Source organism: Lipotes vexillifer, unplaced genomic scaffold (assembly GCF_000442215.2).
Source record: "Lipotes vexillifer unplaced genomic scaffold, Lipotes_vexillifer_v1.1 scaffold1862, whole genome shotgun sequence".
NCBI classification, from domain to species: Eukaryota; Metazoa; Chordata; class Mammalia; order Artiodactyla; family Lipotidae; genus Lipotes; species Lipotes vexillifer.
The window spans coordinates 632,089-652,176 of NW_006771326.1; the positions used below are offsets into that span (position 1 = coordinate 632,089).

General features: G+C 42.0%; 1 protein-coding gene across 1 annotated transcript in view; it reads left to right on the plus strand.

Moving 5' to 3' along the window:
- SPMIP2 (sperm microtubule inner protein 2) overlaps nt 1-20,088 on the plus strand; it is a 67,755-nt gene that overhangs the window by 25,858 nt on the left and 21,809 nt on the right. The window contains 1 exon segment of the mRNA XM_007472301.1: nt 4,121-4,179. Within this exon segment, the coding sequence (XP_007472363.1) occupies nt 4,121-4,179 (59 nt within the window).

Here is a 20,088-nt window from a genome sequence, read left to right on the forward strand (position 1 = left end):
CTTCCGAGTTCATGGGATTGTGGCAGCTTTCAGTTCCTTGTGGTTGTAGGACTGAGGTCCCATTTCTCTGCTGGCTGTCAGCCAGGGACCAGTCTCAGCCTCGAGAATCTGCCCACATACCATAGCCATGGTGCCCTCCATCTTTAAAGCCAGCAACAGACGTTCTCCCTCATGTCCAAATCCCTCTCATGCTTCAAACCCCCTTTGCCTGGAAGAGCCCAGATCCTTTCAAGAGCTCACCTGATGAAGTCTGGGCCACTGAGGATAATCTCCCTTTCTTACAGTCAACTGATTTGGGATCTTAATTACATCTGCAAAATCCCTTCACAGCAGTACCTAGTATTTGGATGAATATCTGGGAGAAGGTGTATATACCAAGGAGTGAGAATCTTGGGGGTCTTTAGAATTCTGTCTTCCACAGGGATAATAACAATAACTTAGAGTGTTGTTAAATGGATTAGGTGAGATTTGTATAAAGCACTTAGCATAGTATCTAGTACAGACGCTAGTACAGTCTCAAGAAATGGGATCTAGTATTATTAATGTCTCTATATACTGTATTTTCTTGCCTACCTGGATTTTTTTTGGCTCACTTTATTGTTATTTTATTTTTTGGCTGCGTTGGGTCTTCGTTGCTGTACACGGACTTTCTCTCTAGTTGCAGTGAGTGGGACTCACTGTGGTGCATAGGCTTCTCATTGGTGGCTTCTCTTGTTGCGGAGCACAGGCTCTAGGCATGTGGGCTTCAGTTGTTGCAGCATGCGGGCTCAGTAGTTGTGGCTCATAAGCTCTAGAGCCCAGGCTCAGCAGTTGTGGTGCGTGGGCTTGGTTGGTCCTCGGAATGTGGGATCTTCCCAGACCAGGGATTGAACCCATGTCCCCTGCATTGGCAGGCAGATTCTTAACCACTGCGCCACCACGGAAGTCCTGGATTTTAAAATTATGTTATGATAAGCACATTAGAAACATAATGGAATATGTTTCTCATTATCTGGATACTCCACAGAAAACACATACTGGGGCCAGAGTCAAGGAACTCATGAAACTCAATGTTTAGTCTGTTTGCTGAAAGTTGACGTACTCATTCAAATTAAATAAACAGTGCAGTGTAAAAAAAAAAAAAAAAAAGGGAGACCAGGATATAACTCATGTTGGTACTCAACTCAAGCTCACATATAATGTGGCATAAAATGAAGTATGAGCCTCTGCATTGTTCAATTTTTGTTTTTTAGTGAGAAAAATGCATCACAGAATCCATGCCTTGAACACTGACATTTTTCAGAGAGAACTGTTTTGTTTCTACTCCTACTCTGAATATAAAATGAATGCTTCAAATGTGCCATGTACACAAAGGCTTGAAGCCCCCCCTTTCTCCCTTCAATAGTTCCAGGCTAGAATAGGCAGCATTATGCAATTTGGTGACCCAACGCCAGCAATGAGAATGCTTCTCACTGGCTGTGGGAAGAAAGACACCTAAGCGGTTAACAGTAATATTTTGCAAATGGAAGCAAGTGAAGAAAAAATTACATTAGCATAAGAAAAGGTAGCCTTAGGGGATTTTCCACTCCAATGTTTGGTACTAAGAGCTCTATGTTACAAAGGAGGAGGATGGTGAAGAGAAACTCTAGCGTGCACACATTCTTGAAACGCATTGCCATTGTACTCATTCTGCTGGCGAGAAACACCTCATAGTTACAGAGATGGAAAACGGTCCTTTCTAGTAAGGAAAGTCAAATTGGATGTATTAGGAAAAACTTCCCGAGCTAAGTATAGCAAGAAAGCAAGAGGATTCCTCAGTGATGGCAGTTCTAGACTAGAGGTGACTTGGGATTAAAAATGACATTTTTAAGCAATGATTTTCATTGTTAACTAGAATGGGCCCCAATGTCTGTGATTAATTTAACAGCTCATTTCAGAAATTGTGTCTAATTCACAGTACCTGAATGTAATTACCAGACATATCCTTTTAAATTAATACCTAGACTTATTTAAAGGTTGCTTAATAGGGAATTTCCAATTTCAAGTTATGATTATTTTCGCTAGTTGAAAACAATCTTTTTTTTTTTTTTTCAGATTCCACATGTAAGTGATATCATATGATATTTGTCTTTCTCTGTCTGGCTTACTTCACTTAGTATGATAATCTCTAGGTCCATCCTTGTTGCTGCAAATGGCATTATTTCATTATGGTTGAATACTATTCCTTTGTATATATACACCACATCTTCTTTATCATCTGTCAGTGGTCACTTAGGGGGTTTCCATGTCTTGGCTATTGTGAATAGTGCTGCTATGAACACTGGGGTGCATTTATCTTTTCGAATTATGTTTTTCTCCAGATATATGCCCAGGAGTGGAATTTCTGGGTCATATGGTAACTCTATTTTCAGTTTTTTAAGGAACCTCCATACTGTTCTCCATAGTGGTTGTATCAATTTACATTCCCACCAACAGTGCAGGAGGTTCCCTTTTCTCCACACCCTCTCCAGCATTCGTTATTTGTAGACTTTTATTTTTTTATTTTTATTTTTTCCTTGCGTTATGCGGGCCTCTCACTGTTGTGGCCTCTCCCATTTGCGGAGCACAGGCTCCGGACGCGCAGGCTCAGCGGCCATGGCTCACGGGCCCAGCCGCTCCGCGGCATGTGGGATCTTCCCGAAACGGGGCACGAACCCGCGTCTCCTGCATCGGCAGGCGGACTCTCAAGCACTGCGCCACCAGGGAAGCCCGAGACTTTTTAATGATGGCCATTCTGACTGGTGTGAGGTGATACCTCGTAGTTTTGATTTGTATTTCTCTAATAACTAGCGATTTTGAGCATCTTTTCATGTGCCTGTTGGCCATCTGTATGTCTTCTTTGGATAAATGTTTATTTAGGTCTGCTGCCCATTTATTCTTTTGGGTTGTTTGTTTTTTTGATATTGAGCTATATGAGCTGTTTGTATATTTTGGAAATTTATCCCTTTTCAGTTGCCTCATTTGATTTTGCTACTTTTTGATATGTTACAAATATAGCATCCTGCATCAATGTAAAAATGCATTCCAAAACTGAAGTGAAGGGCTTCCCTGGTGGCACAGTGGTTGAGAATCTGCCTGCTAATGCAGGGGACGCGGGTTCGAGCCCTGGTCTGGGAGGATCCCACATGCCGCGGAGCAACTAGGCCCGTGAGGCACAACTACTGAGCCTGCGCGTCTGGAGCCTGTGCTCCGCAACAAGAGAGGCCGCGATAGTGAGAGGCCCGCGCACCGCGATGAAGAGTGGCCCCCGCTCGCCGCAACTAGAGAAAGCCCTCGCACAGAAACGAAGACCCAACACAGCCAGAAATAAATAAATTAATTAATTTTTAAAAAATAGACAAAACTGAAGTGAAATACTTTTGATAATCCTTATCACTGTTTCCCAACCCTAGTATGGAAAATCGAGAAATGATTAAGGCTCCAAACCCTTTTCAGTATAAATTTGACACCCCCATTTCCCATATTTATGCATAAAATGTGTCCTCCATTGACAGTTCCTGGGGAAAAGAGGCCAGTCTATAGTCATCTATTCAGTTATGAGAGATAATTTCTATGCACATGGAAGGGCACGGGGATATGTTTTCATGTGAGAACCAGTTCTAAGCAACCAAATATTTTATCGATGTTCTGTGATGTTTTCTGAAAGGAACATTCAGAGCTAGACTGCACCACAGGCTGTCTATCACCCAGCTCTTTCCTGTGCTATAGCCACCACATTTCCTAATTCTGTGAGGGCAAGGTGAAGTGAAAAGAGCTGAGCTGTTTGAATCTAAATGATAAATTGTGGTTTTGCATGCCTGCTGGTGTAGACACAGAATCATTAGGAGCTTAGAGATTGTGGATGACACTCTTCTTGGGACCCAGCACCTGTCCTTTGACAGAGAGGGAAGGGAAAGCACAGAGGCTCAGAGTTATTTTACCTCTTGTGCCTTTTCCTCTCAGTTCAAAAATCAAAAGACCATCTTCTTTCAACTGAATTTAGCATTTCCTGTTTAATTGCTCAACCTGACCTCCTTTTTGACCAGGAACCCAGACTCTCAGACATGTTCGTGCCCAGTGACACTGGAATCAGGGGACTTGATTCTTGTTCTTCTTTTTACAGTATGAAGAGTTCAGTCAAGCTGCTGTTGAGAAACTAAGCCACAGATACCAGAACCCATGGTAAGCACATACTAATACATTTTACATCAATTAATTAATGTGTTTCCTTCTTAAATTAGGAACAGGGTTAATATTTTAAAACTTTTTATGTCCTATAGGTTTCTTTGTATAATTACGAATTTTTATTCCTCATAAACAAAGTGTTCACCATCTACTAGGTTTTCATTAAGGGGAGGAAAGAGGTGGGGCAAGCACGGTGAGAGCACAGTGGAGAAAAAGGAAGCAGCCTGTTAAGAACAGCCACTGGACGGGTCCGGTAGCTTTAACTATATAAATAATTCTTTCTGTGGAAGAACAAGAATATGATATTTTTGGTTAAAAAAAACCCTTATGGGACTTCCCTGGTGGCACAGTGGTTAATAATCCGCCTGCCAATGCAGGGGACATGGGTTCAAGCCCTGGTCTGGGAAGATCCCACATGCCACGGGGCAACTAAGCCCGTGTACCATAACTACTGAGCCCACGCGCCACAACTACTGAAACCTGAGCACCTAGAGCCCATGCTCCGCAACAAGAGAAGCCACCGCAATGAGAAGCCCACGCGCCACAACGAAGATTAGCCTCTGCTCGCCACAACTAAAGAAAGCCCACGTGCAGCAACAAAGACCCAACGCAGCCAAAAATAAATAAATAAAAATAATTTTAAAAGTAAATAAAAAAATAAAAATTTTAAAACCCTCATTTCACGCTGTTGGCCTAGAAACCATCATAACGGGTCATGCTGGTTAATAAACGTAGCCCTACTGAAGTCACACCATGGCTTGAATTGACACTCTCTTAAGGCAGCTGGTAACCTAAATTAAACATGCCTAGTGCAAGGTATGTTCAATTACGGGAAAAGCAAAACCTAGGCGTGTCATCTAGATGGAACATATAATTCAGATTTCTAAGAGGGAAAGGGATCAATCAGCATTGCTCTTAAAGACTGCAGATTCAATAATGTCTTTGTTCTCCTTAGACTTTTGCAGGTCAGGGTTTCTGGAGCTGACTTCACCTCCTTTTTAATCATTGAAGATTCCCGTTATTAGCATGTACAAAATTAGTGGATTTTGGTCTGTTTCTGCTATATCACCACAACAAAAGCTGCACCAGAAAGAGACAAGACCATAAACTCCATGTCAAATGTCTATTAGTTACTACGATACGATCCAGGACAACAAAAGATATCATTGCACAATTCCTACAACTTACAAAGCATGTCCTATGTTTAAAGCCATGGAGAAATAGTTACAATTATTGCATGCAAAGCACATGTTCTCATTTAAATATTCCACTTCATTTGTTCAAATAACATTGCAAGCACCTATTTACAAACACCCTATCAAATATTTCTAAGCAAAAACAACAAAAATAATGAAAGGCCATTGAAAATCACAGTAACTTCAACAAGCATTGGTGATACAAGTGTGAACATCTGCTTGACTTATTTAAACATAAAAAACTTGTTGGAAAGAATCTGAGAAATATTGACACTCTGAGCATTTTCCTTGGATGAAAGAATGTTGGCTACATTCACTTGTAGGGAATATGACATGGATTGTACCAAGTCATGAAGATGAAAAATGTTTATGAGAAAGATCTTGTACCTAGGGAATTGTGGATTCAGTTGGGAAATTGTAGATAAATATATATATCAAAATTATGAAGCCAAGCTGCATATAGTGAGTACTAAATTCCTAATGAAATAATTATGATTAGAAAATTATAACTAGAAAAGTTTTAAAAATTTAAATGTAATTAGAAAATTACAAGTAGAAAAGTTGAAAAAATTAAATACAATTAGAAAAGTATAACTAGAAAAGTTACAGATTTTTAAATATAAAAAATTAAAATATAAAGTTAAAAATTAGATTTGCCCACAGCCTCTGGCTCGGGTCCTGTTTCTAACTAGTCAGGTGCCAGTAACCTGAACGCTGCCCTCTCGAGACTAAGCACAACTGCTGCTTAAAAGCCTTCCAGGCCCCACCTTCAGGCTGGGGAGAGGCTCTTGAAGAGAATGCTGACTCTGACAGGCCCAGGTGTGCCCACCTGCTTGCGTTCTCTCAGCTGGACCGGGGGCCATCTCCATCCTGGGCAAGTTTCGTGCTTAGCCTCCCCGACCGTTTTCATGTTCTGTCCTCTCAGTCAACTGCATTCACTCTAAAAATCTAGCACCTCCTGTGTTCAAAGCGCTGCTAGATCCTACAGCCACAGTGCTGAACAAGACAAGCCCGGTATATGCCCTTCTTGGAATTTGTATTCTAGGGAAGGGGAGAGACATTGAACAACTGTGTCATACTGCCTTTCATGCTTTTAAATAATTTTTTAAAATGACAAATATAATGCATGCTTATGGCAACAAATAAAACGATATAGTGGTATATTAAAGAAAAGTTAATATCCTGCCCTATTCCGTCCAGTTCATGATAAAACATTTCATTACAAAGGGTGTTTATGGGATGGAAAGAGAAGGTTTTACCAGGGACATCGACCTGGACTGAAGGTCAGAGAAGTGTTCACCCAAGAAGTAATTATTAAGTTGGCTTGGAAAGGTGAATATAAGATCATTCCTGGCCCAGGGAACGGCCTGAACAGGGCTCAGAGGATGGAAAGAATGTATCTAGTTAGGACCAGGGTGGCAATGGGAGGGGAGCAAGATGAAGGTCAGATTTTGTAGAACCTTGTGGCCAGGTTAGAAGGTTTGAATTTTAACCTGAGAACAAAGAGAATTCATTGGAAGATTTAAAATAGAAAGCAACGTAATCCAATGTTTTTAAAAGATCCCTCTGGAGGGCTTCCCTGGTGGCGCAGTGGTTGAGAGCCCGCCTGCCGATGCAGGGGACACGGGTTTGTGCCCCGGTCTGGGAAGATCCCACGTGCCGCGGAGCGGCTGGGCCCGTGAGCCATGGCCGCTGGGCCTGCGCGTCCGGAGCCTGTGCTCCGCAGCGGGAGAGGCCACAGCGGTGAGAGGCCCGCGTACTGCAAAAAAAAAAAAAAAAAGATCCCTCTGGAATGTTGGAGTGCTGTGTGGAGAAAAGAATTGAAATGTGACAGGACAGTTGTAGGAAGCTCAGCCAGGAGACAGCTTCACTTTCAACAGGTTCCTCTCGAGTTTTCGGTGTGCTTTGTAAACAATCCAAAATAAATTGTGATGATGGAGTCTGTGAGAAGGGAAGGATTTGAGCTGAGCTTTCAGAGACATGCAGGCTTTAAATAAAGAGAAGAGGAGATGATGTTTGCTGTGATGATGGGGAGCAAGAATGTACTCAGCGATGGGATGCAGCAGATTTCAGCATTATCGTAATTGTACAGGTGAAGGAATTGAGCTTTGGAGGCTAAGGTACATGAACAAGGGCACAGAGCTGATATATCAGTCCAAGTTGACTGATGCTGTGGATCTGGGTTGGGATCTGGGCTTGGACCTTTTCCAAGGGCTCTCCAAGCCCTCGATTCTGATGATCAGTCAGGGCTGAGCACCACTCATGAGGACTGAGAGAGGAAGGGGAAGAGCCTGGGGGGCCGGGGCGCCCACACAGAGGATAAGGTGAGTGAAGGACCACAGAGCCTCAGAGGCAGGACCCTGAGGACAGCAGGAGGCTGTAAAAGCCAGCGAAGAATTCAAAGAGGAGGGTTCCATACGAGGAAATGGAAATCCCAGAAAACAATAACAGACAAATATTTGGAAGTTATCAGCGGTCTCAGAAGAAGCACTGGAGGAAGAGGAGGATGAGTTGAGTCAGTACAACCGACACTAAAGAATTTTTGTCCATTGACTTAATAGAGGCAAGAGGCCACCTTGTTTTCGAGACCAGAAGTCCAGTCAAAGACAATGACAGGATTTCCTCCATTCTGGGGCATGCTTTTAAAATTTAACTTTCTTGAAATCAGGATGTGTTTTATAATAATTGTTTATAGATGTAGGGCCTCTTTTTCTCTTCCCATGTAAAGCTGTTATTAAATCTATGGTGTGTTTCTCCTGTTTATTGCATCTTAAAGACCAGTAAAGATATACTTCAGCAGACTTGAGATGAAGACCTTAATTAGTAAACAGGGTCCTTGCTCTCAAGTAGCTGACAGACTCTCAAGACAGATAGATGTAAACAGATTTCAATGCAATATCCATTGATGGAAAATGACTGCAGTAACTGGGTGTGGGTTGACTCTCTTTTTTTTTTCTTCTGAATTAAAGGAAACATTCTCTTGCTTTAAATACAGAAGTTTCTCTAGACATGTGACCTGATGATTAACTCATTTTTACGTGGTCTCTTCTGTTTGCAGTTGGGTCTTTTCCAATATATACAAACAGTATGTTTCATTTCAACAAGACGAATAGAAAGCACAGGTAGGAAATGGGAGAACAGTTTACAGTCAAGTTAAAAAAGTCGAATTATAAGAGAATGCACTGCAAATAGTGAATGTTTTGTTTAAGGAGTAAGTGAAGTCTGTAGAAGCCACACATTATTGAAAATTGTGGGGCTTGGAAATACCTTGCTTTCTTTTTCTCTTCCTTACATTTAACACAGAGCTTGGCATACGTGGGTACTCAATGCATATTTGCTGAATCGGTGTAAAAGACAAATCCCAGTTCTTCTTGTACTCCGAATGGCACAAATTGGTATAGCTCAGGCTGGAAAAGCTGGAGAACTTCAAGTCGTGAGGACTTCCTGAGAGAGATGACATTTAAGCTGGATTTAGAAGGAGCATTTTAGGAAAATCTATGGCTGCCTACCTGGGTAAACTTGTTATCCATGCAAATGAAAGTCTTGCTGAGATTATAAAATCAACAATCATTCACAGGCAAACCTTCCAGAAAGGAGCTGCTGATATGACTCTGCCCTAATGTCAGTAGACGGTGGGGGTCAGGGTGTGGGTGTCAAGGAGGTTACAGATTCTAAGGTGAGAGTGATCAGACTAGGTGTCAGCCATGCAGAGGAGAGCACTACGAGTTTTAAAAATCAGAATGAACTACAACCTCCCCTGACTTTTCATTTACTTGAGGATCACAGCACTTTTCAGAGTGCTGGCTCTCCTAGTCTGCTTTCTTGTTTACTGCCTTTTCATAATCACGTGGTTTGTTAGCCAGTTCTTATCCTCAGGAGGTGCACAGCACAGCACAGTCTAAAGAGTGTGAATTGAGAATCAAGACAGCTGGTTTCACTAGGAATTTATCCTCCAGGGAAATAATGAAGGAGGTAAAGAAAGGTTTAGCTAGAAAGGAGTCCAACAGTGTTTGCAGTAATGCAAATTCAGAAATAACCTAATATCCCCCAAATAAGGGATTGTAAGCAGTGATGAAGTGGGATCTATAGTGGTTAAGAGATGTGGTACGTATATACAATAGAATATAACTCAGCCATAAAAAAGAATGAAATAATTTCATTTGCAGAAACATGGGTGAACCTAGAGATTATTATACTAAGTGAAGTAAGCCAGACAAAGACAAATATTATATGATATCACTTATATGTGGAATATTAAAAAAAATGATACAAACGAACTTATATACAAAACAGAAATAGACTCACAAACATAGAACACAAACTTATGGTTACCAAAGGGGGAAGTGGGGGAGGGATATATTAATAGGTTAGGATTAACAGATACACACTACTATATATAAAATAGAAAACCAACAAGAACCGACTCTACAGCACAGGGAACTATACTCAATATTTTGTAATAACCTATAAGGGAAAAGAATCTGGAAAAGAATATAAATATATATGTATACATACATATATGTATAAAACTGTGCTGTAGGGCTTCCCTGGTGGCACAGTGGTTGAGTCCGCCTGCCGATGCAGGGAACGGGGGTTCGTGCCCCGGTCCGGGAAGATCCCACATGCCGCGGAGCGGCTGGGCCCGTGAGCCATGGCCGCTGAGCCTGCGCGTCCGGAGCCTGTGCTCCGCAACCGCAGAGGCCACGACAGTGAGAGGCCCGCGTACCGCAAAAAAAACAGCACACAAAAAAAACGAAAAAACCCCAACTGTTCTGTACACCTGAAATTAACATGATATTATAAATCAACTATACCTCAATAATAAATAAATAAATACAAATATTAAACAAACAAATATAGTTGATAAAGAAAAAAAGTGCAAGGCTCTGAAGCAGACTTCCCGCATTCAAGTCCCCACCTTACCACCTGGTAGCTGTGACACCTTGGATGAGTTACTTAAACTATTTATGCCTCAGGTTCCCAGTCTGTAAAATGATTAGAATCTACTCCGCTGGTTGTTGTACAGATGTGTTGTTACACATACAGCACTTAGAACAGCACTTGGTACAAACTAAGTGCTCAGTAAATAGTGCGACCATATATTTTATCACCCAAAATAGGACACTTTTTTTTTTTTTTTTTTTTTTTTTTGCGGTACGCGGGCCTCTCACTGTTGTGGCCTCTCCCGTTATGGAGCACAGGCTCCAGACGCGCAGGCTCAGCGGCCATGGCTCACGGGCCCAGCCGATCCGCGGCATGTGGGATCTTCCCGGACCGGGGCACGAACCCGCATCCCCTGCATCGGCAGGCGGACTCGCAACCACTGCGCAACCAGGGAAGCCCAATAGGACACTTTTGGGAGTGAAACAGGAAGCTAATGGAACTGATCACTTGGACAAGAGGCTAACCTGAAGGTATCTTGAGCAAATCAGGCCACTCTGTTAATAAACATTATCAGTTAGTTAAATAAATGAAGTACATTGAAATAATGTAACAAAATGCATTTATTACAATTCCTATTATATTGTTAGCAAAAAAAATCAGTATAGAGATTCAGAATAGGAGAGAAATTTCATGCTATATAGTTGAGTTAATCTCACAAAAGTAGAACAAAAAGTCCAAGAGACAGAAAAGAAAGTGAAAAATAGTAAAGTAAGAAATCAATTAAAATTAAATTAGTCTAATATCTGACTAATAAGAGACCTCAAAAGAGATCAGAGAAAACAGAAGAAAGAAAATCAACAAGAAAATTTCTCAGAAGGGAATAACATGAATTTCCAGATTGGAAGTCTCCACCAAAGCAAAATGACAACAACAAAACAACTGTGTCAAGGCATGTCACTGTGAAATTTCACTGCTGGGATGAAGACTACTGTTAAGCCCTCCAGAGGAAAACTAGGACATATATAAAGGATCCAGAATCAATAAGGCATCACACTTCTTGACAGCAATACCGGGCTCTGGAAGACACTTGTCAGTGACCTCCCTGTCTGCCAGAAAGTGACTTTCAACCTGGAATTCTATACCCAGCCCAACTATCAAGTGGGAAGGTTGAAAAGAGACATTTTCATGTATGTATGTACTCAAAAAAATGCATTTTTTCCTAAGAAGCAACTGGAGAATATTATCCAGCAAGACAATAGGGGGAAATCCGGGAAAGAGAAAGGAATATGATCCAAGAAACAAGAGAACTAACAAAGGTGACAGGCAAAGGGGATTCCCAAAATGGTAATGGAGAGAACCAGGAATGTGGTTGTACAGGGGCCCAGAGGAGGAACAGGGCAAGTGGGATCTCTCCAGGGGGCCTTTACTGTGTACAGATATTGGGTGAAGTTCCAGAAGCAGCAAATGAGCTAAAAGTGGGTACTTTGGAGAAGAGAATGTTGGGACAGGGAGCAGGGAGAGACAGGGAGTATTTTTAATTATAAGCATTTTAGTACTATTTATTTATTTATTATTTATATATTTTGTTGAAGTATAGTTGCTGTACAGTATTATATAAGTTACAGGTGTACTTATATAGAGTAGTCTTCACAATATTCACTTTAGTACTATTTATATGTATTATGTACATGTACCTAAATGACTGCATTAAAATGGAAAAAAAATTAGCGCTACATTGTGTGCAATGTACAAGCATTTTATCTTAATAAAATTGAAAATTAATTATAAAGTGGGAGAAATAGAAACTCCGTCAACTAGAGTTTTAGTGGTTAGGGTCTTAAATGGAAAATATTTCTAAAACTAGGGCTTTCAGTACTAAAGAAATAAGCACTGACCTGAATAAACTGGGCTTTCTGTTTATTCAGAAATGTAGAAGGTGTGCTTGTACTTGGCATTAGTTAAGGGTCGTGTAGAAAATTGCCTTATTTCATAATGAAATACTGCCAAAGCCAGTTGTTGAATTTAGCACAGACTTAATGACAGCCACTATTTAAAAGTATATTGGTACATAAATGCTTGCTTTTTTCTTGGAGTTGTTTTCCTCAAAACGTCCATAAATCTTGACAACTTTCTATTTTTAAGGCTGTCTGTGACTGGCACATTAAGAGGGATTTCAGTGAACCTTAAGGAGCAAAATGTTCCAATTTTTTCAGAAATTTATTTTATTGAAGTACAGTTGATTTAGAATGTGGTAGTTTCTGCTGTACAGCAAAGTGATTCAGTTATACACATATATACATTCTTTTTCATATTCTTTTCTATTATGTTTTATCACACGGTATTGAATATAGTTCCCTGTGCTGTAGAGTAGGACCTTGTTGTTTATCCATTCTCTATACAATAGATTACAACTGCTAACCCCAAACTCCCAGGCCATCCCTCCCCTACCTACCTCCCTCTTGGCAAACAGAAGTTCCATTCTCTATGTCTGTGAGTCTGTTTCTGTTTTGTAGATAAGTTCGTTTGTGTCATATTTTATTTATTTTATTTTATTTTTTTATTATTATTTTTGGTACGCGGGCCTCTCACCGTTGTGGCCTCTCCCACTGTGGAGCACAGGCTCCGGGCGCGCAGGCTTAGCGGCCATGGCTCATGGGCCCAGCCGCTCCGCGGCATGTGGGACCTTCCCGGACTGGGGCACGAACCTGTGTCCCCTGCATCGGCAGGCGGACTCTCAACCACTGTGCCACCAGGGAAGCCCTGTGTCATATTTTAGATTCCACATATAAGTGATATCATACGGTATTTGTCTTTCTCTGTCTCACTGACTTCACTTAGTATGATCATCTCTGCAATTGGCATAATTTCTGCAAATGGCATTATATCACTCTTTTTAATGGCTGAGTAGTATTCCATTGTATTTTTTGAGATCATCAGCACCTGTTCCTCCTTTTGGCTAGTTACCTAAAAACTGCCTTTGTACTTCCTCCCCTGGACCCACCCACCCCCAGCCTCCTTCCCCAGCCACCTGCCCATCATTGTAGTGTCGGGCGAGGGCTCTCAGGAAGCTCAGGTGCAGTAGGGTCAGCGCAGAGCTCCCGTGCTGGTCCCTGTTGTGGTGCCACACAGATAGCGGAGGCCCATTTATTCTTTCAGTAAATATCCAACTGCCAGCTCCATGCCAGGCACCGTGCGAGGCCCAGGGATTCAGGAGTGAACAAGACAGATAATTCCTGCCTTCCTCATATTCCATCAGGAGAGATAGGACAGAAACGTCCTCATGTCTGACTGATCATTTCATCGTAGGAGGTACCACATGGAGAAACACAGGCTGCGCGTAAATGTGTCCTGTTGATTGAGTAGATATTCCTCATCCCAGGATGGAGCATTTATAGCAGAAGGATATGATACAGCTGTTATTGAAAGGAAAGCCAGGGAAAGAAGAGTCAGTGCTGTTATTCTTAAGAGAAAACTTCTTGGTTGATCACTTGATGTCCAGGTGGGGAAAATTCAGTTCATGTCAGAACGGGGCCCTTCGTGGCAAAGTACCCTCTGTGGAACTTCCGAAAACTACTGAAGCCTGAAGTGTGTAAGAAAGAGGCACTCACAGTTCACTGGCCTATGATCTTCCCTTTCTCAGCATTTCAGATGTCAGAACGGTAGCTCTTAGGGCCTGTTTCAGGAGACAGGGTCTCCGAAAGAACAGCTGCTGGTCCTAAAGGAATAGGTTATGGTCTTGAAATCCAAGCACGGCCTGCAATCCAATACAGATGTTAGGCCCAGGCATAGACAGTTTACGTGCTGAAAAGACTGCAGAAAAACAAGGACAAGATGTGTTACAGGTGTTTGGAATGTTTTATTTCGCTATTTTAGATTCAATTTCAAAGCCATAAACATGCCCCAACCGTGGTTGTTTCAAACTTGCTTATATTACTGTTTTTGGTGAAACTCGGTCCTTGTCTTCTCTGAAGAAAGAGTTCAACAAAGACACCAAGATTGCAAAGCAGGCCCAGCATTTATTAGAAGTGCGGTACATGTGGGAGAGCACAGGGACAAACTTGCAGAGTGAGGTGCACCTCATAGGGGCAGCTTAGGTTGTTAATGTGGGGTTTAGATGAGGGTGACTCCCCTTTCCTTCCCCTGTGATCACAGCATATGCAATTCCTTATTTGGGCTTCCACCAGGCACCGTTTTGAATCTTTCCCGTGAGCGTCCAAGTGAAACCCATGGGGGGAGGGGGTCAAAACCGCAATGCTAATGGTATTATAATGATATTACAACGCAGCCCAGATTACTAGAGGATGACTTGGGACCCCTTCTGCGCACGTGTCAGGCTGGGAAGTCCTCCTGACCACAAGAATGAGGAGACTGCGGTGGGCTGCTTTGTCTTTCACCCAGTCAGGGCGTGTCGTTCCTGTTGATAGTTTATCTCAAAGGGTCAGCATGAAACTGGCTGCAGCAGGTTAACCCGAGGCCCCTGTATCTCTTACCTCATTACCAACATCTATGGAAGTGGTTTACAAAAGATCAATGATATCATGTGGCTTCCATCTGTCTACATGACCAGATGAAGCAAGAGAACCATAATCACACAGTCCATTTGATGTGTGCACTATTTACCATTCTCTCTGCTTTTCACTATTTCTTTCACTTGTTCTTTTAAGCCTGCTCATAATGCCAGGTTTTCTGCAGCCGACAGAGTTGGGCAAAATTCCTCCATCTTGTGAAACGTAGATGCTCTCGGACCTCAGTTCGCGGTAAAAGGGGAAATAGTAACACCTGTCTCATGGGGCTGTCTTGAGGGTGAAGTGTGAGTGTGTAAGGCATCCAGAATGGATCTGACACACAGGAGGGTAGCTTCTTTCCCCATTTTAATAAAGTCTCAAAATGATTGTAGGACTCGCCACAATATGTATAGAATATACTGAAGCGTTCACATTATGTTTTATGGTCTGAGGGTACAGAGGTCAGACTGTAGCATTCAGCAGCAGTTGAGAGTTTATGAGGATGCTATTCATCACTTTCAAAGGTGGCCTCATCCTTATAATACGATCCTCAAGAGGATATTGGGTTTATCCTCTGTTATTCTGTGTTCAGTAGTATCACTTGTGTTCTTTATTCCATCCAAACTATGGACAAGTGTGGCACCGAGGAAGGAAGACACAGTTCCTGCCCTCAAAAAGTTAATCGAATAGTTGGGGGAAAGAGACACCTAAATGAATAATCATACTAGAGTATATTTGGATGCAGTGATAGATATATTAAATAAACCAGTATTTGTGGATGACCTGTTTGTGCCTGGCACCATGCTTTGTGTTTTAGATCCTTAAAGTGTAACAGCTAAGTGTAACAGCCTGTTACAATAGGAGTATTTTAGCGGGCGTCATGGAAGCAGATGTCGGGGAATCTAGACTTTGGGGCAACATCAGGAAGGCTCCATAAGGTCCCCTGAGCTTGAAGGATGGGTGGAAGTTGGCTTCTAGGACAGTTATATTAATTAATTAATTTTGTTTCCATTAAAACTCCTGTATTTGTTTGATTTTAAAAAATATACTTATCTTTCTTTTTTTACACTCTGCTTTATTGTTTTATTGAAGTATAGCTGATATACAATATTACATTAGTTTCAGGTGCACAGCAAAGTGATTCAAAATGTTATTGATTATACTCCATTTAAAGTTATTACAAGATAATGGCTGAATTTCCCTGTGCTGTACAATACATCCTCGTTGCTTATCTATTTTAGATAATACTGCTATATTTAGATTCCAAGATGTTATCACGAGATGGAACTTCACAGATCCAGACGAACTACTTTGGAGCACATAACCACATATTTGACAAAAACTTCTCATTTCTAGCCTCTACAGCAAAGTAGAAAGATGGCAGAGTTTAAACAGAACACAGCGGCTGTTTTCTGTCTAGCAGCCTAAAGGCTAACTCATTAAAATTCAAAGAAGAATTACATGGTGGGTGGCAGAACAAATGTTTTCTTCCCTAAGGCCTTCGTGACAGATTCTCCCAGAATCGGGAGTCACTCTTTACAGCTGTTCAGTAAGACACGATTCAGGCATCACCTCCTCCTCCAAATCCGCCACCACACAAACCCAACCCTTTCTCTGGCTTAGACACATAGGGCGACGAGAAAAACAGGAAAGCGCTGCTGGCGCCACGCTTGGTTTGGCTTTGAAACCATGTGCGTGTCTTACCTTATGTAAGACATATAAGACCTGTACCTCATATCTTAGTTCTTATTTATAAAATACATTTATTTAAATATAAAATGAAAAAAACACCCTAAATATGTACCCAGTTGATGGTTTAACCCACAGAGAGGAAGTATTCCCAGGAATTTTAAAGCACAGTAATTTGAGTACAAATCTAAGGACAAAAAGAGCTGCAGAAAGCTTGGTGGGCGTGTTAGCTGTGTGAGTCTGACTTCGTTGTGCGTGTGTCGTGTGTGAAAGCAAATGGACAGCAATGTGGGGTTCTTATTTAATCATTCCTGATGTGGTTGAGACCAGGATTCTTGGAGTGGGAAAGAGGAAAGACAGATGTTAAGATAAAGCAAACCCTGAATTTGATTGGGATTATATATGTACACATATGTATGATGATGGATGTTTACGTACATCTGGTTCATAGTTCGACTCACTATAAAGGCCTAGATGTAGAAATCAACTCAGTAGCCGTGAGCTCCCCTAGTGCTCAGATTCTGCTCTTCAAGCACCTTCTCCACTAAAAGGAACCGGAGCTTCTTGGATCTGGAGAGGAAATGGAAAACATGAGCCTGGCACATCATGCCATACCAGATAAGCTCTCCAAGACTACTGCAGTCCTGTCTGAGGGACTTGGAAGCCAAGCTTGCAGAGACTCCCACTGGCCAAACATAGGACAACTTGAGGGAAAGGTAATAACTGCAGTGGATTAATATACATCACACCTTCATATACACAGACGTGAACATCCATGAGTTCACAGTGTCAGTTAAAAAGCCTCAACAAACTGATCACATTGGAGGATTCCAATGAACCAACCTATTATTTTGAAAGTGAGTAAATAAACGAAAAGAATCAAATATTAATTCTGCCTTTCTAATACAAACTGTACCACTGCAAACCAAAGAGAAGATGAATCAACTTGAAAAAAAAAAAGAGGAATCTAGCTAATACATAAAGAAGTAACAACAGAATTAGGCTATCACCACTTTGCAAACTCAAGTGAATGAATCTAGATATTGATCCTGAGCGACTGCCAAAACCACAAAAAGACAAACGATCCGATACTGTATATACGTCTTGATGGAAGGGCACACAGCTACCTGGAAAGTTATTATGGACTGACTTGTTCACTCCCGAAATTCCTGTGTTGAAGTCCTAACCCCCCAGTACCTCAGAATGTGACGGCATTTGGAGAAAGTGTCTTCCAAGAGGTGATTAAATTAAAATGAGGTCATTAGGTTGGCCCTAATCCAGTCTGACTGGTGTCTTTATAAGAAGAGGAGGTTTGAACACAGACACACACAGAGAAAAGACCATGTGAAGACACAGGGAGAGGACGGCCGTCTACACACCAAGGAGAGCGGCCTCGCGAGAAACCAGCCCTGCTGACCCCTAGATCTCGCACTTCCAGCCTCTGTAATGGTGGACACGCTACATTTCTGCTCTTCAGCCGCCTGCCTGCAGCACTGTGTGATGGCAACCCTAGCAAACTAACGCGGTGGTCTTGCCCCCAAAACCCAGGCTGACTTAGATCAAGCCTCTAAATCCAACCCACACTGTATAGGAAATAAGATGATGGCGGAAAATGTTCAATGACGACTTGGAGATGTCAGCTGTGGGAAATTTCATAAGACAAATGGAAACACCATTTTTATAGAAATTGTGTTTCTTCAACAAATAATGAGAAGACAAGGAGGAAGAGGAGGTGGGGGAGGTAGAGGAGAATAGAGATGGAGAGAACCTGTGAACTAAAGGAAACTTGAAAGCCTTAAGCAATTACAGGTGTGAAGCTTACACGGCTTCTGTTTCTAACAAACAGGCTGATAACAAAGTCATAACATTGATGAGCTAGCCAGAATCTTGAATGCTGAATATTTGGTGAAAGTATTAAAATTTTAGGAGAAATAATGGCATTGTGATGATGTTAGCAAAGAGAGTTTTTACATCTTTGAGAGTCGATGTCTTGGCAGAGGGAGGATTAGTAAGTAAGATAGAGATTCAACAAGACTGGCTATAAATTGATAGCGTTTGAAGATGGTGATGGGTCCTCGAGGCTCTTTGAACCATTGTGTCTAATTTTCTATATCCTTAGATTCCAAAGGAACTAAGACGAAATTCTATCAACTTTATCCTTAGTTAATGAAGGTCAGGCTTCACCATCTGGATAGATAAGCACGTCCAAAACTAAATTGAGTCAATACTGTTATAGTCTCCCTACCAGCCTTCCCCAGGATTGCTGCCACCCAGCTGAAATACATGTTGCTGCCCTTTCTTCCCCTTGTGGTTTCCTGATCTGGATGCAAAGAAAGCAAGTGTCACCCAGGCAGCAGCAGCACGGAGAGATGCCCCGTGCTGCTGAAACTGGCAGGACTTCCTGGATGTCCTACAAAAAATCGCCCACATCTCCAGCAACATCAGGAATTCCATTCAACATTCCTCACAGGTGACCCCAGACAGTCTAACATGCCGCATTGCTGAAAGCTTGTGGACAGCTGCCTCTGAGTGAGCACAAGTGATAGTCCCTTCATATAAATCATTTAAAATACTGAACGAAAATCAGTAAACTCCTCTGTGCATATCCACGTTGTGGACCAACTCTTGGCAACAAGAACCTTGTGGAGTGTGTTATTAGGCACAGGAAGACAACATGTTTGATTTCGACGGCATGACCCGGGTGACTGGAAGCCCAGCTGGTATCCATAAGGGCAACCAGCCTTGAGCTCCACATTCTGGAGCTCGGGGAAGACAGTCTGGCAAAGCAATGAAGAAATGTTTGTCCGCTGAGGGTCATGCAAGACCTCTCTTGTTCCAATAAATTCTTTACTCCAGCCAAGCGGTAGAATATTTAACGAGTCTTTCAATCAAAGTGGTTGTGATTCCTATGGAATAAAAGCAATAAGTCAAATCAGAATAATCACAATTTGAGGTCTGAAGCGTATGGTGTGTGTAATTTTACAGAAGTGCACAAGCCTTAGATGCTCTCCTTGAAGAGAGCCCAGAAGAGCGGGTTTTTTTCTACTTAAAGGAAAAATAAATATTCTTACATTGAGTTATCTCTTTCTGTCCTTTAAAAATAGCATTCAAGCAACGTTCTTAGGTCTGAAATAGTTAATGGTGGACGGTGGCAATTTGGGGATGCATCTCTTGTGATTTCCCCAGCATTTCTTTGGGAAGCAATTTCATTTTCATCCTTGAGGTGGTATGTTTCATGCTAATGTGAGTCACACGGTTTTGTTTATAAATGTAAATAATTCTATCTACTTTGCAGAATACTTTGTGCCCACAGATATGCAGACCCATTTAATAAGTTTGTTTTCGAATCGTTAATGGTGTAAAACTGATCGTAGGCATTTTTGTTATTTGGGCAAGGAGAGGACTACTAAACAAGAGTAAAAGATTCAAACAGGCATAAAAATGTTCTTCTGGGCTTCCCTGGTGGCACAGTGGTTGAGAGGCCGCCTGCCGATGCAGGGGACACGGGTTCGTGCCCCGGTCCGGGAAGATCCCACATGCCGCGGAGCGGCTGGGCCCGTGAGCCATGGCCGCTGAGCCTGCGCGTCCGGAGCCTGTGCTCCGCAACGGGAGAGGCCACAGCAGTGAGAGGC